Here is a 21130-nt window from a genome sequence, read left to right on the forward strand (position 1 = left end):
CATGCTGGCTGCAGGTGTGTTAGCAGGCTGCATGTGTCCACAGTTCAGTTCAGTTTAGTTTAGTGACTTTATTCACACACACACACACACACACACACACACACACACACACACACACACACACACACACACACACACACACACACACACACACAAGACGATCTAGCTGCAGACCTCCAGTGTCAGGTCGGTTGGGACCGGAAGTGTGCACAATAAACTCCAAAATAAAGCCACCTCCAGTGAGAAGTCGTTTGGGACAGAAAGTGCGCACAGCAAACTTCAAAATAAAACCAAGTTATCGATTTTGTAAGAGAAAACTTTGTCGGTGATTTATATTTAATTAGTAAACTTTGAGACGTGAAAGACATCCGTTTCTTAAATATATAGTCCAGTAATTTTAGGCCAAAACTGGGGTCAACCTAGGACAAATTGCAAGAGAAGCAAACTCAACTGATTCTGTATCCTCAGTTTGTCCTGACTGAGGGGAAAAAAGTCCCAAGGAATCCCATTGGTGGAAAGTTTTGAAAATCACCTATTTATGACCACATATTACCAAAAAACACTGTTTTTAACACGCAGGGGAAAGGGGTTCAAAATTTTACTTTCAGATATCACTATAAAAATTCACAAGTTGATTACACACACAAAGACAAGAAAAAAAGCCAATTACAAGTTCTTTGAATTATTCTGTTTACACATGCATATCACATTTAAACAGTGGATTAAAAGGTTACTATATATATAGTAACCTTGAATTAAAAGGTTACTATGTAACAGTGAATTAAAAGGTTACTATATATATAGTAACCTTTTAATTCACTGTTTAAATATCTGTTCTGGCATTTATTCCTTATATTCCTTATTAGCGCATATCAAATCAGATAATGTGTGATATGCATGTGTAAACAGAATAATTCAAAAAACTGGTAATAGACTTTTTTTCTTGTCTTTGTGTATGTAATCAACTTGTGAATTTTTATAGTGATATCTGAAAGTAAAATTTTGATCCCCTTTCCCCTGTGTGTTAAAAACAGTGTTTTTTTGGTAATATGTGGTCATAAATAGGTGATTTTCAAAACTTTCCACCAATGGGATTTCTTGGGACTTTTTTTTCCCTCACTCAGGACAAAATCAGTTGAGTTTGCTTCTCTTGCAGTTTGTCCTAGGTTTTTTCATAAAATGACTGGACTAATATAGCACTTTTGATGTTTGATGTCTACCTTTTATTTGTGGCATTTACCACAGTTACACCAGTAACATCAAATATTAGTCCTACAATGGGGTAAACTCCAGGTGCACACAAGAAATTTCAAATAAACCTTTAACCTGCTGCATCAATTTATAAACTTTTTACCTTAGAAAAACCTAACCTTTAATCTAAAAAGACATGTATTTAGCTTTCATACCGCAAAAACACATTTTTGCGGTATGAAAGTAATTTAACCATCTGAGGGCCGAGCAGCTTCACCTGAGACAAACCCGAGGGTCAGAGTCCTGAGGAGCAACTTAACAAGAAATCACCCATAAACAGCACAAAAAAGAAAAGAAAAATGACCTGAAAATCAGTGATGAAAAACTCAAAGAAAAGCAAAAGAACCAAAACAAACACAAGGAAATGATCTGAAATTAAGGAATGCCCCCCCAAATATATAGGGGAGAGCGGGGACAGTTGCAACAGGGGGATGGTTGCAACAGAGCTGGTTCAGCCAATCAGAAACAAGCTAGAGTGATGATACTCACACTGCACATGCTCAGTAAGATCCTCCACTCAGCAAGAAGACTGAAGACAAAGCAGGTGGCAGTTTTATTTGGAAAAACATGGAGGCAGTTTTATTTGGAAAAACGTGTTTTTGAGGTATGAAAGTAATTTTCATCACAAACACTTTTGTGGTGATACTATATCAATATGTTATGTGAATTAATCCAATTTTTATTTTGTTTGCAACGTGTTTATGTTGTCTTTGAGCTGATATGGTTAGCAAGCTTAGCAGTTATACAAAAAGACCACACAATAATCAGCTCAACAAGTTTGCTGTTCCTTGTTATCCGCAGCAGGAAACTCTTTTAATGCAAAGTCGGGAAATGGTCTTCAACAGGAACACTTTGAGCCCCATTACAACAATACATCTGATCACTCTGACTTTTCTGATCGTGAACCAGGTGGTCATGCTTACAGTTCCCATTTGTGTGGTGAAGAATCTATCTAACTCATGAACTTTGACTCTGCCGTGAATATTGATAATAAATATATGATATTGAGTCGCTATTTTGTCTTTTTTCCCACCGTCTAATAAAAATGAAAAGCTTGGGTATTTCACATCGGCATATGATAAAAATGAACAATGAAAAAATTGAACATTTTAAAATAGTTTACTGGTAAATGATTATACATACAAATGATATAATGGTTAGATGATGTTCATGCTAAACTAAAATATTCAGTCTTACATGTGCATTTAATATAAAATAGACTAGAAAAAAATCGTATGCGAAAACATGTTAAATGAAGACAAAAAATATGTATTACGGGCCATGCACTAAATCACATTATCACACAAAGTTAAACAAAAAGTATATGTGTAGGAAAAAGCTTCAAAAGCACACAAGTACAAATCATAAGATCCTTTTCTTTAGGTCGCTTTCTTAGAATATCTATCTAAGGTATTACATTGTTTCTTTATTACATTTCGTTTTGATTTTTTTTTTTTTTTTTATTGTAGCAGAAAAAATATCATGCTCACAAGGTGAACTGTGGTCTAAATGAGTTATACACACATTGTCCACTAAATGCACTAGGTATTCTGCAATCTTAGAATTAGGTGACTCGGACAAAGGTTGCCTTTTTGAAGCCATTTGGGTTACATGTGATATACAAATTTATACAAATTGAACTAGTTGTAGGTTGTAAATTCTCACACTCCTCCTGCAGCAAAAAATCTTTTTTTCTAGGAGACCCGTCACGGTTTAGATGTGCTGGAAAAGTCACGCAGTTGAGTGGAGTGGCTTCACTCTTCGAATTTACTCTGTACCCTGAGAGTTTACCAAATGCATGCATGGTCTTAAACAAGTGTGGTAGTGACGCCTCTGGTTTGGAAAGTGTCAGCAATATATCATCAGCATAAATATTTAGTTTGAAATCATATCCATATGCATCTATACCAGATATTTGTTGATTTGCTCTGATAGCACATGCTAGAGGTTCCAACGCTAAAATAAAAATAATAGGTGAGACAGGACAACCTTGTCTAGTGGACCTTGATAACTCAAAGGGTGCAGAGATAATTCCATTGGTTTTAACACAGACACGGGGTTTATGATAGAGTGCTCAAATCCATTTCATACAAGTTGGGCCTAGGCCATATTTCTCAAGAGTATAGAACAAATATGGCCATTCTATCCTATCAAAAGCTTTTTCAGCATCCAGTGACAGCATGACCGCTGGATGCTGAAGTAGAGCAGCTTTATTCATAACATGGAAGAGACGTCTAATATTATTTGCTACAGTACGACCTTTAACGTACCCTACTTGGTCAAAGTGGACAAGTGAGGGAAGCACACACTCAAGGCGGGTTGCTAATATTTTGGCAAAGAGCTTATAATCATTGTTTAGTAGGCTAAGCGGCCTATAATTGCTCATTTGTGAATGGTCCTTTCCAGGTTTTGGCAATGCTGTGATTATGGCTGTGCGCATACTTGCGGTCATAGAACCCTCCTTTATGATGTCATTATATAAAATTGTAAGGTAAGGAGCCAGGGTGCTCTGAAAGCATTTATAGAATTCAATGGTGAATCCGTCTGCTCCTGGACTCTTGCCATTGGCCAAACATCTGATAGCCCGTTTTACTTCTGCCTCAGTAATATAGGCCTCGAGTTCTGTTTTGTCCGTCTCACTGACTGACGGCAGCGTTATATTACTGAAGAAAAGATGGGCTTCATTTAAATCAGTATTTTCAGTTTCATACAATTTCATATAATATTCTCTAAAACAGTTATTAATTTCCTTTGGTTCTTGAACAAGCTGCCCAATCAATCCAAGCTAGCATCAACAACAGGTTCCTAAAGGAGCCGCAGATTGAATATGTCGATGTCCGTTTTTTCCCCCTTTCCTCGTTCATTTGATCTAGGCAGTCGGTGAAAACGTCTAGGTGGTCGCCTAAGAAATTAAAAGGCAGGGAAAACCCTGTTACCTTAATGGATAGTGTTGTAACCGTCCCCTGAGTCATTCAAATGCATATTGTGAACAACATGTTTTATGCAACCAACTTTAAATGGTATGGGAAGTTAGTAGACAGTTGAAGGTTAAATATAAAAATTTGGTTGAGCTAGTCCAAACAGTCCCAGATCTGCAGGGAAAAATGTAAAAAGTGTTGCAACTGTCCCCGGTCTCCCCTAATCACATAATAAATGAATGAGTGAACGAATGAATAAATAAATAAATAATATGATACAATATATTTCCTCTTACAAGATGTTAAATATATAATCATACTAATTATAAGTACACTTTTCTGGATATTTTTGGATGATTTTGTAGCAATTTAATAATTTCTAATAATTTATTTTTTGCCTTAAAATGTTGTCTTGCTTTTCATAATTTTATTTTATTTATTGATTTTTTTTTTTTTTTATATATTATCTTTAGCTAATTTCCTGGTCATTTCTTGCAGAGTTGCTGATCTTTTTTTCTTTTCTTTTCTTTTTTTTTTTTGTGAAGTGTCAGTGTACTCGGCTCTCAGAGGATTAAATGCTTGTGCAGCTGCTCACAAACATCGACACCAGAACTGTGAGGTGCATCCAGGTGTCACAGGGTTAAACATTCATATGAGCCGTCTGTCTGCCTGTCTGTCTGTCTGCCTGTCTGTCTCTCTCTCTCCAGGCATTGAGGTGGCAAAGTCTCGTGGAGCCAAATACCGGCTGGGACCAGAGCTGGAGGTCAGGTAGGTGCACACGTGCGCTCCTCCCTCTCTGTTAAATCATATTGGCTGCTGCCTGAGGGTTTGATGCAGATTGATCAGAAAAGAAAGAAAAAAGAAGTTGCTGTGACATCACTTCCTGTCTTCTCCTGCGGTCCTGTCCCGTCCTGGTCAGGCTGGCGTGGGGACGTGAAGGACGCAGCTCCAGTGTCTGAACTGATAGCCGGCGTAAAAAATAAAAATACAGTAGAGCCTGACGGACAGGAAACAGTCGGAGGTGTCTGACTGATGTGGCCATGTGAGCGATCAATAAAGATTTGATCATTTAACCTGATTCTGCACGTCAGAAGAGCCTGCTGACAGATACTGAGCTCTGTCTGTTCAGTTCAGGTCTGTTTTATTACCATGCACACTTCTGACATGTTGCTGCCAAAACATTTCACCAAAACAATTATGGACGACACAGTTGATTATTACTGTTTTTTTCTTCTTTGCACTACCTCATACTATGTATAGTGTATTATACTGTGCATATTGTATATTGTATATTGTGTCCCTTGTTGTGAATCGTCTTCCTAATGCTGCTGCCTGTAACACCTGAATTTCTCCTATGGGGATAAATAAAGTCTTATCTGATCTTATCTTATCTTAACACAGTAAATCAATATTTAGTTAATGAATAGAAGCCAGTTGATGCTGCAGTGTGTGACAGCTGGAGGAGCTGAGGAGAGCTGACAACTCTCTCTGTCTGTCTCTCTCTCTCTCTCTCTCTCTCTCTCTCTCTCTCTCTCTCTCTCTCTCTCTCTCTCTCTCTCTCTCTCTCTCTCTCTCTCTGTGTCTCTCTGTCTGTCTCTCTGCCTGTCTGTCTCTCAGTGGTTATGGCTGTGCAGATCATTTCTACGAGTCGGACACGCTGCTGCACAGCCTCCAGGTGCTGAAGAAGCTTCTGGAGTCTCCCGTCACGCAGGACATCATCTGTGACGTGGGAATGTCAGTCACCAAACTCTTGCTTATTCATTTACTTATTTATCCATATTAATAATAATGGTATTTCAATAATAATAATAACAGTAATAATGATAATAAATGGGGGGGAGGGTCTGCTTCCCTGCTTCCCTATTGCCTTCCCTGTATTGTTGATAAAACTGACAAAAATATCACATTTTGGTTCAGTGTTTAAATTTCTATTTACACTTTTTTTCCTTACAGAAAACTCAGAGGAAGTGTGTTTTGGTTTTTGTTTCGGCTGAACTCAGATCTGCTCTCTGCTTTCTGTGTCAGTGAGGAACTCGCAGTTTTCTCCTCTGACACACAAACTGGCGGCGAGTTTTCCCAGGAAACTTCTCTGTGCCGCACGTGATCAGTAATGATTATTGGATATCACTAACGTCCTCCTCAGGTCCTGAAATATCCAGATCGGACCACCGAAATAATCTTCATCAGAGATTAGACAGTGTCAGAGATTATAGCCCTGACAGGACAGAGAAGCTGAGCGCCGCCCCGTGTGTTTTCACTGAAACTCCTCTGAGGGACAAAACTGATGGGATTAGATTAGATTAGATTAGATTAGATCAGATTTTCCCAGGTCAGAAGATGTATTCAGATGTACTCTTAAAGTGGAACAGAGATTATTTGGTTTCTGATCACATCTTGTTTTTTTCACACTCCTCTCTGTTTCAGCCTCTCTGTGATCCAGGCTGATAATAACGCACTAGTTCTTATTTTTTATGATTTTTTAAAAAAAATAATCTTGTCTTGAGCTGCTTTGACCCTCAGCTGCTGTCAGCAGGCAAACTCACTGTGTGCCTGTGTGTGTGTGTGTGTGTGTCTCCTCAGGCCCATCATGCATCACAACGTTCGCTATAACTGCCGCGTGGTGTTCCTGCACAGGTAGGCCGCCTGTATACATACATGTATATATTTTGCATTTATATTGTATTATATTTTGTAATATATACAGTATATATGTGTGTATGTGTGTACATATGTATGTATATCTATGTATATCTTTCTGTCTATCCATATCTGTATCAATATCTGTGTATATATAGATATATGTATATATTTATATAAATTTTTTAACTAAGGCAATATTTTGTGCTGATGCTAAAGTTTTTACATTTGAAAATAACTGGAAAAAACAAGAACTAGTACTCAAGTAAATCTTTTTAAAGATAAAGACCAAAGTGAAGAGGGCAAATATCAGCTGATTTATCATTAAACTGATAAATATGAATATCATCCTGGGTCTCTGATGGTCGTTTCAGTTTTTAGTGACGTTCAGACGAGTGGCTTTGATTTGTGTTTCCTTGGGAACCGACTCTGCTCTCAGATGAATAAACATGAAATGAATCTGTTCTGAATTAATACACATCGCTCACTCATTCTCCGTCTTCTGCTTCTGTCCCAAAGGAGGATTTTGCTGATCAGGCCGAAAATGCAGATGGCAAACTACGGGAACTACCGAGAGCTGCGCTGGTTCTCGCCGTGGAGCCGGTCCAGGTCGGTGAGCAGAGCCCAGCACGCCCTGGGGCACGGCGCCTTTCTAAATCAGGATGAACGTTAGCCAGTCGGTAACACTGCCACAGAAACGCACAGTTTGGCTCAGCATCTTTAACATTTCAGCGACGCCAGAACTTTTCCTTTTCAGCAGAACTCAGCAGGATGTTTTCACAAGGTGCTTCTAAAAATAGACAAATAACGGAAATAATGCTTACTTGATCTGCTGACTGAACGTGAGTCATGACATCGTGCTCGTAGGTGACTGAGTGACTTCTCCTGATCAGACGTTCAAGCTGTCAGAACCAGGGTTATCAGAGTTCACTAGAACGAACGTACAAACTAAAACCAGGTGTGAGAAAACATTTTTGTTAACTGAAACAAAAACTAGACATTGGGTTCGGATTGGAATACCTAATCTGATAAACACCGTCCAGATTAGAATAAAACAACTAACTCGCTCTCACACTGACACCCAGAGAAACTGAACATTTTCACACAAGAAAAACAAAACTAAAAGCAGCAAACCCACTCTGGAGACTGAAACTGAAACTAAACTGAACTGAAAGCAAAAAATAAATGAAAATTTGGGGCGTGAACGTGGCGTTCAAACTCAAATTGTGGACTTCCTGTTGGTTTTAGGTGGGGGGCACGAGCACCAAAAATGTCGGGCTTAATGAGATCTACGTTTCGGCGCTGGTTTGGTCTTTCTATGACATTCCTGTTGGCCTTTGCGTCCCTAGGTGTCGCTACCGAGCCCATTTTTGCACCTAGAGGGTTCGATTTTTGATTTTATCGAATTTTTCGCCAGACCTGATGTACATGCCGAATCTGGTGAGTTTTTGAGCATGTTTAGGGGGTCAAATTAAGTGTCAAAGAGACGTAATAATAATAATAAAAAAAAAAAAAAAAAAACGAAGCAAAAACAATAGGGCTTCGCACTGCTCCAGTGCTCGGGCCCTAAAAACAAAAAAATACTAATCAAAAATACACAACTGTAATAACTCTGGTCAGTTCAGCATCTAAAGCTTTAGGGACGACATCAGAGTTTGGCTGCATATCTCTGCCCAAACCCGACCCGAGCCCCAGATTTAGCTCGTCCTCCATCACCAGGTCACATTTACCGCCTGAAACAGCCTCCGTGTTGCCTTCAGTGTCGTCATGTAAACTCCATTGTACAGGAAGCTGCTCCGAACAGACAGCACATCCATCATTTTTTAATTTATTTTGCACTAGAATTTAACTAAAATAACGCCGACGTGAGCAAACCTGACCACCTGACAACATTTTTTTGTTGTTGTTTTTGTGTGTGTTGGTATGTTTTGACTTTATATAGCGTAATAATCATACAATTTAGGATCTAACAGTTTAGATCTAGCAGTTTCTAGAGGGGGAGATGGTTTGAGTTCCCGCTTCTAAAAACAGCACCTTAGCGCTGCTCATAGGAAAATTTGGTTAATTTTCTCCATACTTCCTAAATCAGACTTCAAAATCTTGTATGATTCATGTGATTTTATTTCTGGAAATGTAATGTAAAGTGGAAATGGCAGTAATTGTAATTTTTTTTTGCACTTCTGTTTCCTCTAGGCAAGTCGAGGAGTATTTCCTGCCCCGGATGATCCAGGAGGTGACAGGGCAGGTAAAAACCATCGTCACCGCGGCTCAGATGATAAACATTTTCAAGAGCAGGATATGCATATATATATATATATATATATATTTTTTTAGTAAATCCTCCCCCGTGTCTGTGTGTCCCTCAGGAGACCGTCCCGTTCGGTGACTGTGTGTTATCCACCAAGGACACCTGCATCGGCAGTGAGATGTGTGCTGAGCTCTGGAACCCCAGAAGGTACAGAAACACAACACACAACGACGACAGCTGCTACAGCAACTCCTGCTACCACCACTCTTATAGTCCAGTCATTTTATGAAAAAACCTAGGACAAATTGCAAGAGAAGCAAACTCAACTGATTTTGGATCCTCAGTTTGTCCTGAGTGAGGGGAAAAAGTCCCAAGAAATCTCATTGGTGGAAAGTTTTGAAAATCACCTATTTATGACCACATATTACCAAAAAACACTGTTTTTAACACACAGGGGAAAGGGGTTCAACATTTTACTTTCAGATATCACTATAAAAATTCACAAGTTGATTACACACACAAAGACAAGAAAAAAAGTCAATTACAAGTTCTTTGAATTATTCTGTTTACACATGCATATCACACATGATCTGATTTGATATGCGCTAATAAGGAATATAAGGAATAAATGCCAGAACAGATATTTAAATATTAAGTAATATTTAAGTAACCTTTTAATTCACTGTTATATAATAACCTTTTAATTCAAGGTTACTATATATATATAGTAAACTTGTAATTCACTGTTTAAATGTCTCTTTGGCCTAAAATTACTGGACTATTAGCACCACGACCACCTCTGCTCCCAGTATGAGCACGAGGAGCTCACAGCACCAGGGGTTTGGTAGCTCATATCCATACAACTCCGGCAAAATACTCGGGATGCACCATGTTGGATTTTTTTTTTTTTTTTTTTTTTTTTTGCTGAAGTCAGATACGCAGGTATTTCCCTATGCTGATACTGACATGCACATTTTTATTGCACCTAACCACAGGGAACATCAAGTCTCTCCTGTAGTAACATTAACATTTTATTACTATGCCTGCTCTTATTGTGAAGGCCCACTGGCCCGTGTTGGTGGTGACATTCGTCTGTAATCACATTACAGATACAAAGCAAACAACTGTGGCTTTACTTGCATTACATAAGTTCTTCAGTTATCTGTGTCACAGGCAGATAGAAGAAAACAGTCTGACGTGTCCTCATGCCTGTGCAACCGTCACCTGACCTCTGACCTCTGACCTCTGGAGAGTCGTCACCTCACTTTGGCTGCAGTTCCTGCAGGAGAGAGGACAGAATAGATAAGAGATATGTACATTACTTCCAATTTGTTTGTTGCACGCCGCCGCCAGACTCTGGAGTGGTGGAAATGTGTTCTGTGGAGCGACCAATCAGGCGTCTCTATGTGGCGGTCTGATGGACGAGTCTGGGTTTGGGCGCATTGTGCCGACTGTGCAGTTTGCTGGAGGAGGGGTCACGCTGTGGGCTGGTGTTTCTGGGCTCGGCCTCGGCCCCTCAGCTCCACTGAAGGGAAATCTGAACGCTTCAGCTCACCGACACATTTTGGACAATTCTCTGCTTCCAGCTCTGTGGGACCAGTTTGGGGAAGGAAGGCCCTTTCCTGTCCCAGCATGACTGAGCCCCAGTGCACAGAGCAGCTCCATAAAGGCGTGGCCGGCTGAGTTTGGGGTGGAGGAAGTTGAGCGGCCCGCACAGAGCCCCGACCTCAACCCCATCCAACACCTTTGGGATCAACTAGAACGCAGACTGGGAGCCGGGCCCTCTGGTCCAACATCAGAGTCTGAGCTCACAAAGGCACAAAACTCCCACAGACACTCCAACATCTGGCAGAAACTCCCACAGACACTCCAACATCTGGCAGAAACTCCCACAGACACTCCAACATCTGGCAGAAACTCCCACAGACACACTCCAACATCTGGCAGAAACTCCCACAGACACACTCCAACATCTGGCAGAAAGCCTCCCAGAAGAGTGGAAGCTGTTCTGCTGTAACTCCATATTGATGCCTCTGGGTTTAGGATGGAGCTCAGAGAAGCTCCTGGAGTTGGACCAGGGCTTTTGTCCATATAGTTTATTTATGTAACTGTCGACGCGGTGTGTATTATTGGTTTAATTATTGGTTTAACGCGGTGTGTCTTATTGGTTTAACTTGTCGTCAGCTGACTGTTGTGTGCTTTCCTGCTCTGCAGCCCGCACATCGACATGAGTCTGGACGGGGTGGAGATCTTCACAAACTCCTCAGCCAGCCACCACGAGCTGCGTAAGGCCGACCAGAGAGTCAGCCTGGTCAAGTCTGCCACCACGAAGGTACACACACACACACACACACACACACACACACACACACATAGAGGTGTTCATTCACTTCTATGTTTGGCATTGAGCTCATAGTTAGTGCTGCTGTTGGACTGGACTGCACTTTACTGACAGCTGTTTCCACTATTCTGTCCCCCCTCATTGTATAAAAATACGGAGGGACAAAAAATCAGAAACCCTTCTCAGTATAATGCAGTCCAGTAGCAGACCTCTGCAAACTACAACCTCAGTAATAAACACAGAATTAAAGTGACACATTCTGCACAACGTCAACACAAACTGAACATTATAAACGTTGTTTACTTTGCATCAGACTGGACAGCTGGAGCTGAGGACGTGTATACATATATTGTGCCACAGGTTCCTTGTTAATGTGCAGCCCCATGTGTGTTGCAGAGCGGGGGGATCTACCTGTATGCCAACCAGAGGGGCTGCGATGGGGACCGTCTGTACTACGACGGCTGCTGCATGGTGGCCATCAACGGGGACATCGTGGCCCAGGGGGCGCAGTTCTCCCTGGATGACGTGGTACGGCATTTCTGCTTTATTTGACAGTGACAGTAGAGAGAGACAGGACAGGCGGGGGGGGGGGCGAGAGGGGGGACGACACACAGCATAGGGCCTGAGGTTGGATTTGAACCCAGGACACTGCGGTCAGGACTCAGCCTTCACAAATGGGACGCGCTCTACCAGGTGAGCTCCGAGCGCCCGAGGAGAACCGGATCCCTGTGGGAGTTTTTGAAGTGGAACCGTTTCATCATGGTTGGCGGACGTGCACGACAAAATTTAACACCTGCAGCACAGAGCCCGACCCCTCACTCCTGCTGGAATAATTAACCCACATAATCTGAGTCTGATAGGGTTCAGATTGAGATTAATAAACTCTAAATCATTTGTTTTGTTTTTCATGTTTCAACATTTTTAGCCAGACCATGAAGTTCCTTGGTAGTCTGCATGTTTTCTTGCACTCTAACATACGTCCATCAGTTTGTAATGTTTTCTGCTGTTTTCTTGTCCGTCCACACGAGCGAGGCGTCGGGGTCACAGCTCGGCTCGTACAGACAGCAGCTTGTTGCTGAGTCTTTTTTTTTTTTTTTTGCACAATAAAAGCAAAACATCAGAACAAAAGTGAAATAGCAATAGATTGTGCAGGTGAGATACAGAAAACCCCTAGGGGCTTATAGGAGAATCCCACCTCAAAATTTGATTACATAAAAAAAAATCTATGTCAAAAAATGTCAACAAACCAGCAAAAAAGAGCAAATATACATTAGCAAATATATATTTATTTATTTATTTATACATATGTTTAAAGGTGATGTCAGCACAACAGAGCTGCACTGACGCTCTCTGCCTGTGTGTGTGTGTGTGTGTGTGTGTGTGTGTGTTGCAGGAGGTCGTGACAGCCACCCTTGACCTTGAGGATGTGCGTAGCTACAGAGGAGAGCTCTGCCAGCCGCACCTGGTGAGATGACACCAATAGCCTCAGCCTGAACACTCACAAACAAGACGCTGGACAGCGTTTTCTCCTCTGTGCGTGCAGAGGTTCGGCTCCAATAGAGTGGTGAAGTCCCGCCCCTTCCGGTGGACCCCCATGGGACCTTTCGGAGCGAAAAAAATGAATGGTGTTCAATGGACAGAAAATAATTATTTTCTGGTCCCCCTGTCGTTATGCTATGGATTACACAAATGTTGTTTATAGGCTTAAATAACAAATTTTCATGTGAAGAGTTTGACCGTTTATTGCGCCATTGTTCAGTTAAATGCTGTTGAGAAAACACAATTAGAAAGACTACATGCTGTGTCACGTATGTGACGTCACGTCATCGCCGTTTCCTTGACTTGAGGTCTATGGGAGTCGTTACTAGGGCTGGGCGATATACCGAAAATTTACCGATACCAAAATTTATGACGATAACCGACGTCACTTTGCTCGTGTCGGTATGTTCGGTATTTTAAAAAAACAAAATAAAAGTAGTTTTTGTCTTTTTTGGCTGTGTAGGTAGGCCTGTTCATGTCCCTTTAAGACACTGTACTGCGTGTACAGCGTGTGTGGTCATGTGACTCCGCCCCCTCCAGTCTGTACAGCGTAGTCACGTGACTCCACCCCTCCAGTCTGCAACAAGAAGGGAAAGAGACGCCGAGGAAACAGAGGACGGCTCAAATGTAGAAGCGGCTGTGGCTGAGGTAGCTGAAGTAGATTCAGTCGAGGAGGACTTGCTTGTCATATTTTATACTTTTAAACTTGGTTTGACTGTCAGTTGTTCAATAAATTTAACTAAAAGTATTTAATATGTATTTTCTTGAGTTATTCTCAGACAGCACAGAGTTAGAGTTGCACTTCTCAGGCATGCAGACTTGTCGCCTCTCGGCTACACTCGCCGTTTTTTTTTTTTTTTTTGGTCAGTCGGGTCATTCACGTGAACACGCAGTTTGGAAGAGACGCCTGGCTTCCGAGTCCGATGGAAAGTTTTAACGTTAGTTTGAAGGAACCGCCTTACGTTAAATTAGACCTTGCATAACGTTATGCTTCGAGCACCCCCCCACGCCCCGGACCCCCGTGACACTGTCACCTTTTTTACTGTGAGGAGTTTGCATGTCTGACTTCTGTAAATACAGCAGTTATAGCAGGTAGGAGGCATACTGTCAATAAAACTGGCTGTGGAGCAAAAAATTAAGCTGCCATTGCCCCATCTAGTGGCGAACGGAAAAAAAATTTGCTTCCATTGCAATGAATAGGTCCAGGGAGGCATACTGTCAATATCACTGTCAATCCCCCCCACGGGAATTATCGTCCACTTATCGTTATCGAGGTGAGGTGCTCAAATACAGGGTTGCCAAGTCCGCGTTTTTTCCGCCAAATTGGGCTACTTTTTAAGTGTTGCCGCGGGTAACAAATTTTGTCCGCGGGTTGGGCTTGGGCATACAGATGATGAATAATGCCTATGAATAAAGATTCATATTTTGAATGACTAATGAAATCTGCTGCCACGAGTTTGAGCCCAGCAGAGAGATGCTGGCCTTGTTCAGTCCAGTTCTGTCTGACAGGGACCAGGGCGAGGGATCTCAACATGTCTAAAAAGAAACTGGACAACGCTGTAAATAGTTCAAGTTCATGGAGTTTTTTCCCGTTCTTTTTTATGTTGGAGACAGCCAGCAGTTTAAGTGAGCTGAATTGATTTTCAATTGCCTTTGCCTGGGAAATTGCCTTTAATGTTTATGATGTTATTTTATAGATATTATAGTGCATTTTGCAATTATAGCAATGCTGTTGGACTTTAAAAGCAACATATATGGATTTTTATGGGCATATTTTGAGTTCTGGTATTGGGCTGATTTTTGGGCCGTTTTATACCCGGTTGGGCGGGTTTTGAGTTGCTGTTTGGCTGCTTTTGTCTCACAGATCTGGCAACCCTGCTCAAATATATCGTGATATTGATTTGAGGCCATATCGCCCAGCCCTAGTCGATAGCCTGGTGCTGTCAAAGTGAAAAAACAAAAGCTGTCCGATTAACCCAGTTAGTCAGTAAGTAAATCTTTATTCACACTTTTTAAAACACACAGTTACAAAGTGCTTCATACACACAGAAAGATAAAAGCCAATTCATAGAAAAATCAATACATTAAAAAAGATATACATACAGTATATGTGTATATACATATTCAGACACGCATACACACACACACGTTTTACATACATACATACACACTCACATACTCACATACTAGAAGCTCAAACTGAAAAAACACGATACTAGGACTTTCCAAAGCTCCTCAGCTGAGATCTGTGAGGCTCGCGTGAGAAGATGAGACCTAAGAACCGCCCAGGGTGTCAGCGTGATGTGGAGGTGGGGGCCACAACTGAGAGGGCGGGCACCCTTTGTTTTGTATTTCGAGCGAGGGACGGATAAGAGGCCGAGATTTGAAGATCATGGAGTTTTATTCGTTATCAGCAGTGGAATCAACAGTGGATCATGTGGATTTGAAAGACACATCTCGGGATTTTAAAATCAAAATCTGATCCCAGACTGCCGTGTGAGTTGACCTGTCCTTAGCCAATCAGAGCGTTTGCTGATGAATAGTGGGCGGTCACTTCCATCTCGAGGCTAAATGTGACCGTGTGTGGGCGGGACCCTGACCTCTGACCCTGACTGAGAGGGAGCGAGGCGCTAACAAAGGCTGGTGAAAATCAAAACAACACTTTTTTTGTTGAAGCCATGTCAGTTGTTACATAGACACACAAACAGTGCAAATATCACTCTAAGTGTTAAATAATGAAACGTTTAAAGTTAAAGTTCAGGATCCACTCATTATTGACCTCCTTATTCTTTGTTTTTGACCGTTTTATAATCATAGAGTTTTGTGTTATGATAGGAGTGTGTGGGCTCTTCCTAGTGAATTTATTTTGAAAGGCCTTCAGTCTGTGAGCGGCGTGACGCTCAGCGCTCCTCCTGTTAAGTTGATGTATTGCTGCACGCTGACACACACACATACACACACACACACATACAGTAGGTGAGGCTGTGCTTACAGTGGAGTGTGGTTCGATTTGCTGGCCCTGGCTGGAAATAGCAGCTTTGACATTTAGCCGTCACGTGTCACATCTCAGCTGGCAGAGTGACTTTCTTTGCTGCCCTGAGGGTTCAGGTCAGGCGGTGTCGTTTTGTTTTTGATGAGCGACGAGCCGGTGAAGTCTCTTGAAGCTGCACACCAGGCGTCACCAGTCAGCGAGACTCTGGTCCTGGTCTGGACCCAGAAATGGTTCCACCTGGACCGTGAAACAGTCGGCAAACTCTTCATAGTGCTGTGGTTTGCTGTGGCTGCTGCGTCTCTGTGTTTTGTCCAGTCCTGGGCGTTAATTAAATACAGGGGCGCCGTATATGGGCAAGGCAAGGCAAGGCAAGTTTATTTGTATAGCACATTTCAGCGACAAGGCAATTCAAAGTGCTTTACATAGAGCATAAAGGCATTAAAACAATATAAAAGCAACACAAGAAAACATACATAAAAACAATTAATAAAAAGAAGCTAAAAGGAGAAAGGCATTAAAACAATATAAAAACAATTAATAAAAAGAAGCTAAAAAGAGAATAAGATAGAAGAAGTTAAAAGAAGTTAAAAGTTACAGTGCAGTGTAAAATATTAAACCTTAATGTGGTTTAATGGAAGGCAGCGGCAAACAGAAAAGTCTTCAGCTGTGAGGGGAAAATATGGGGGAAAAGTTAGGACAATTCCAAGGGCCCTTGCCTGACAGGGGCCCCAAAAATTAGGTAAAAACTAATATATAATTATTAAACCATCATCGAGTAAAAAAAAAAAAAAATGATGATAAATAGAAAAAAAACAGATGATAAATAGCAGCAAGCAATATATACACTATAAACAAGGAATATATAAAAAATAGAAATATGAACAATTTAAACAGCAGAGAAAAAATAACCTAAACCTGAGTATGTAGGGGAAGAAGAAAAGTGCCAGAGAGGTGTTGAAGATAAATTCATATTTATTCAGAATAATTACTTTGTTTTTCACGCAGTAAAACTGTTGTGTTTTTGTTGCGGCTGATGCTCCCTCAGTTTCCTGCTGGACTGACGGATAAAGGCTCAGGATAAAGAGCCGGTCAGTGTTTCACCTTGATGTTTATATTAAAGCAAAACTCATTTGGATTCTTTTGTTGGAGAGTACGGCGGCTTATTTCTTTTTTCTCTCTTTTACACTGTGTCCAATGTGAGAATGGCTGGGAAAAGAACTTATTTGGGAATTATTACATTTTATAGTGATTTACACACACCTGTACACATATACACCCTCAATACTTCATCCATATCGGCCTCAGAAGTCACAGGAAAAGTGAGTGACGATGGTTTGGATGTTTTCTGTGGAGGAACCTTGCGTAACTGGACCTCGTGAAATTTTAATTGAAAATCAGTCAAGGGCGACCAGCGTACATTTAAATAGAGAGCTCCGTGCACGCTTGGTGTGAGCTCACCTCGTCACCTCCGTCAGCTCGCGGGTTTCAGAGTCAGCAGAGGGAAATGAGAGAGAGACGTTTTACTCGACCAAAGTTTTTTGTGGAAGTTTGGATGGAGATCAGCGACCAAACACACCACCGTCTACTTTCTTTCTCAGGAACATGATGTGAAATCGTGCCGCAGGGTCAAAGTCGACTTCAGTTTGTCCAGCGGAGACGACGTCTTCCTGCCGACGCACCAGCCGATCACGTGGCAGTTTCACACCCCGGAGGAAGAGATCAGGTACAAAATGATCTCACTTTGCAGATTTTTAAGCCTCCATACGTGCAAGTCAGCAGTTCAGTTTTTTATAACTTTATTCATTTCTAGTTTAACTCGGCCTCCAGCTGGGTTACAGTATGTTATGATGTATGACACGCTGAAAACATATTTCACTGATTCTTGGGAATTTGGATAAAACAGGTTTTAATTTTGAAAAAAAAAAAAAAAAAAGTGTTAAATTACAAAATCTGAAGGTCTATCATTATAGGCCAAGGTCTTGGCTGTTCAGCAATGTACCGGTGCAACCTCCTCATTTTGCATTTTTTTCATAAAATAGGTTTTTCCAGTTATTAGGCTACTTTGTTTTTGTCAACACCGTCACCATAATGTTTTTTTTTTTAATTTGAAAAACATATTTTTGTATTAAAGAGACTATTACTTTAATAACTCAACAGCACCAAAGAAACATATTGTACGTATATTCATTTAAAACCAATATAACTGCCTCTGACGGTGGTGACACTAATCTGACGGTGGTGACAGTCGCCTCATTAAAACATACATTTCCAAAATTTATACCACTCAAGTCAATGGCTTCTTGCTTAACAACTTTATTTAACTATTTGGTACAAAAAATAACAATCCTGAGCTCTGTTATAAGCATTTTTCAGACTTCAGTCATCACCGTCACACAGAAAGCCTGACGGTGGTGACGTCTGACGGTGGAGACAAAAACCTGCTCTTTCACATGATCAGCATGAGTTGTTCACATTAACCAGCTTGTTTCCCCCTGTTGCTACCTGCATCAGACCTCTTCTTAAAAGGTATACATTTATTCCATAATCTAATCTAATATTTTTTATACAGAAGTGACGGTGTTGACATGTTATGGTTGTGATAGTAGCAGTGTCCCAAAATATGAAGAGATTTAAGAGAAAATAGCAAACTTCCAGGAGCCTGAGCGGTCTTGAAGCATGCAGTAGAGCTGAAGGTTTGAAAAGGGCTCCTCAGGAATGCAATTGACCTTGTAGTTTTTTTATTATTATTTTTTAAACATATATCTGACGGTGGTGAAGAATATGTGGGACACATTTTGAGGAACCACAAAATAATAGTAAATATCGTTTGTAGTTTTTAATACATATTATGATGTACTCTTTCATGTGGTAAAGATGTTATTCAGTGAAATTATTACTTTTTGTTGTTTTAATCAAGTTGAAATGATTATCTCCTATCCGAGGACAACTGGTTTTGTAGGCCATGGGCCAACATATAATCATTAAATTAATACAAATTAAAAATAAACCTATAAAAGAACCTTACAAATGTGCAAAGGACCCCCTGATTATGCCCTTGATTCTTTTTATCCATTAAAATGTTGTAAATTTCCAATAGAAATAGCATTTTTCTTAGTGGGACGTGATTTATCCAAATTCCCAAGAATCAGTGATTTGGTAATTGTGAAGTGTATTTAAAGGTGTTTGGACTCACTGTTTGCTGTTGTTGTTTGTCATTGTGGTGTTCAGTCTGGGCCCCGCCTGCTGGCTGTGGGACTACCTGAGGAGGAGCGGACAGGTGAGGAGAGATTTATTCAGTATATAATGCTCAGGAGGTAGTTTTATTGTGAAGTAATGACGTGTCATCAGTGTGTGTGTGTTAATGAGACCCTGCGTTCCAATACCCATACTACCATACTATTTAGTAGGGAAAAAAAGAATTAGTATGTCCCAATACATACTAAACTACATACTTTTTAAGGGCAGCTGCAGTACATACTAAAAGTAAAAAGTATAAGTATGCGATTTGGAACGCAGGGTGTGTGTTTTTTCTCTCCAGGCTGGTTTCCTGTTGCCTCTGAGCGGAGGAGTCGACAGCTCGTCCACCGCCTGCATCGTCCACTCCATGTGTGTCCTGGTGTGCCAGGCGGTGCAGGACGGCAGTAAGTTCGGCTCCCCGGCTCCGTCCACACCGCAGGGCAAATCTGACCTCAAGTTAGAAGTTCACACCAACATCCTGCCAGGGACCCCGTAAAAAAATCACTAAAACACCTGTCTGTGCTCCAGTGACTGGCTGTAATAGAGTAAAGTTACTGACAGGGGTGGAAGTAACTGATTACATTTACTCACGTTACTGTACAGGAGTAGCTTTTTGTGTATCTTTTGAGGATTTTTTTTTAAGTCAGTAATTTGACTTTTCCTCCAGTCCATTTTTTTTCTCGAGTTTTGTCCTTTACTTCATTTTGAATCAGATCCATTACAGAGAACAGATGATCACTGACAGACTGTGGAACCTTTCACAATAAAAGCTCAGTCAGGAAAGATGAGAAGAGGAACCTGCCTCTACTTTGTTGGTCAGATACCAGCAGAGGAACAGGACTTCTACTTCTACTGCAGTAAAACATCTCCAAGGAAAAAGTAACTTCTACTGGAGGAGCAGTTTGTGGTACTCTCTCCACCACCACATTGTGTGAAGTAATAGACAAATAGACAAAATATACAGACAAAAGTGTCTAATCTCTCTCTTTTTTTTTTTTTTTAATAGCAATTTCTTGTATAGTTTCCACCGCTGCTCGCTCGGTGACGTAACACTACAGATATTCTGAGTCTGGACAGACGGAGATTCTGGTTCAGGTTCTTGTTTCGTGAGAGGTTTGAGCTCCCTGTGCGTTGTACGATACGATACGATACAACTTTATTGTCAGCTTACACTGAAATTTGTTTTGCCTCCATGGCATCAACGTTCACAATACAATACAAACAGGACAAAACTGGTTACGGACAAAACATTGCAGTACATTGCAAGACAGAACGATGGACAGGACAGGACACTGGAGCAGAACGAGCAAAACACCAAACATCTCCTCTGAATCATCGATGTTGGTTTAAAAGCAGGACAGACTGATATCCAAAAGAGTTCTTTAGTCTGTTTTTCTTAAATTTAGGGACTCTGAACCGCCTCATGGATGGCAATAGTTGATATTCTCCATTTAAAACATGTAAGGGGTCCGAAGAGACACTGTTTGCCAGTCTAAGCATGCTCTTAGTGTGGGCCTCTTTGAAAGAATGTAGCACAGCCTCAACAGGCCTACCAGTAATTTTAGCACAGATCTTAATTTGGCTATACAGTTTGTTCTTATGGGTTATTGATAGGCTGTTAAACCAGGCCGTGCTACAGTACAACAACACAGTTTGGACGACAGAGGTATAAAAGAGAGACAAGATCTGACTGCTAGCACCGAACGATCTAAGTCTTCGTAGGGAGTGAATACGCTGCTGTATCCTCTTACAAATGTACTCAATATGTGAGGACCATGATAGAGTGGTGTCTATCATCACTCCCAGATATTTGTACGACGGAACTTGTTTAATGTCAGTACCATGGATAGACACAGGCGGTGTCATATCACCAGGGGCGGAACCAAAAATGATTTCTTCAGTCTTATCAGTGTTGATAATCAGATAGCTTTTATCACACCACCCCACCAACCGATCAGCGCTACACT

At 41.0% G+C, this 21130-nt stretch overlaps 1 protein-coding gene across 1 annotated transcript in view; it reads left to right on the forward strand.

Moving 5' to 3' along the window:
- The window catches only part of nadsyn1 (NAD synthetase 1), a 31739-nt gene that overhangs the window by 432 nt on the left and 10177 nt on the right, over positions 1-21130 (forward strand). The window contains exons 2-13 of the mRNA XM_030076490.1: positions 4877-4937; positions 5787-5903; positions 6750-6803; positions 7326-7415; positions 9000-9051; positions 9173-9261; positions 11269-11386; positions 11792-11923; positions 12789-12860; positions 17525-17649; positions 19155-19203; positions 19465-19567. Of these exons, the coding sequence (XP_029932350.1) occupies positions 4877-4937; positions 5787-5903; positions 6750-6803; positions 7326-7415; positions 9000-9051; positions 9173-9261; positions 11269-11386; positions 11792-11923; positions 12789-12860; positions 17525-17649; positions 19155-19203; positions 19465-19567 (1062 nt within the window). The remainder of the gene's footprint in view (positions 1-4876; positions 4938-5786; positions 5904-6749; positions 6804-7325; positions 7416-8999; positions 9052-9172; positions 9262-11268; positions 11387-11791; positions 11924-12788; positions 12861-17524; positions 17650-19154; positions 19204-19464; positions 19568-21130) is intronic.

This window comes from Myripristis murdjan, chromosome 3 (genome assembly GCF_902150065.1).
Source record: "Myripristis murdjan chromosome 3, fMyrMur1.1, whole genome shotgun sequence".
In the NCBI taxonomy this organism is placed as follows: Eukaryota; Metazoa; Chordata; class Actinopteri; order Holocentriformes; family Holocentridae; genus Myripristis; species Myripristis murdjan.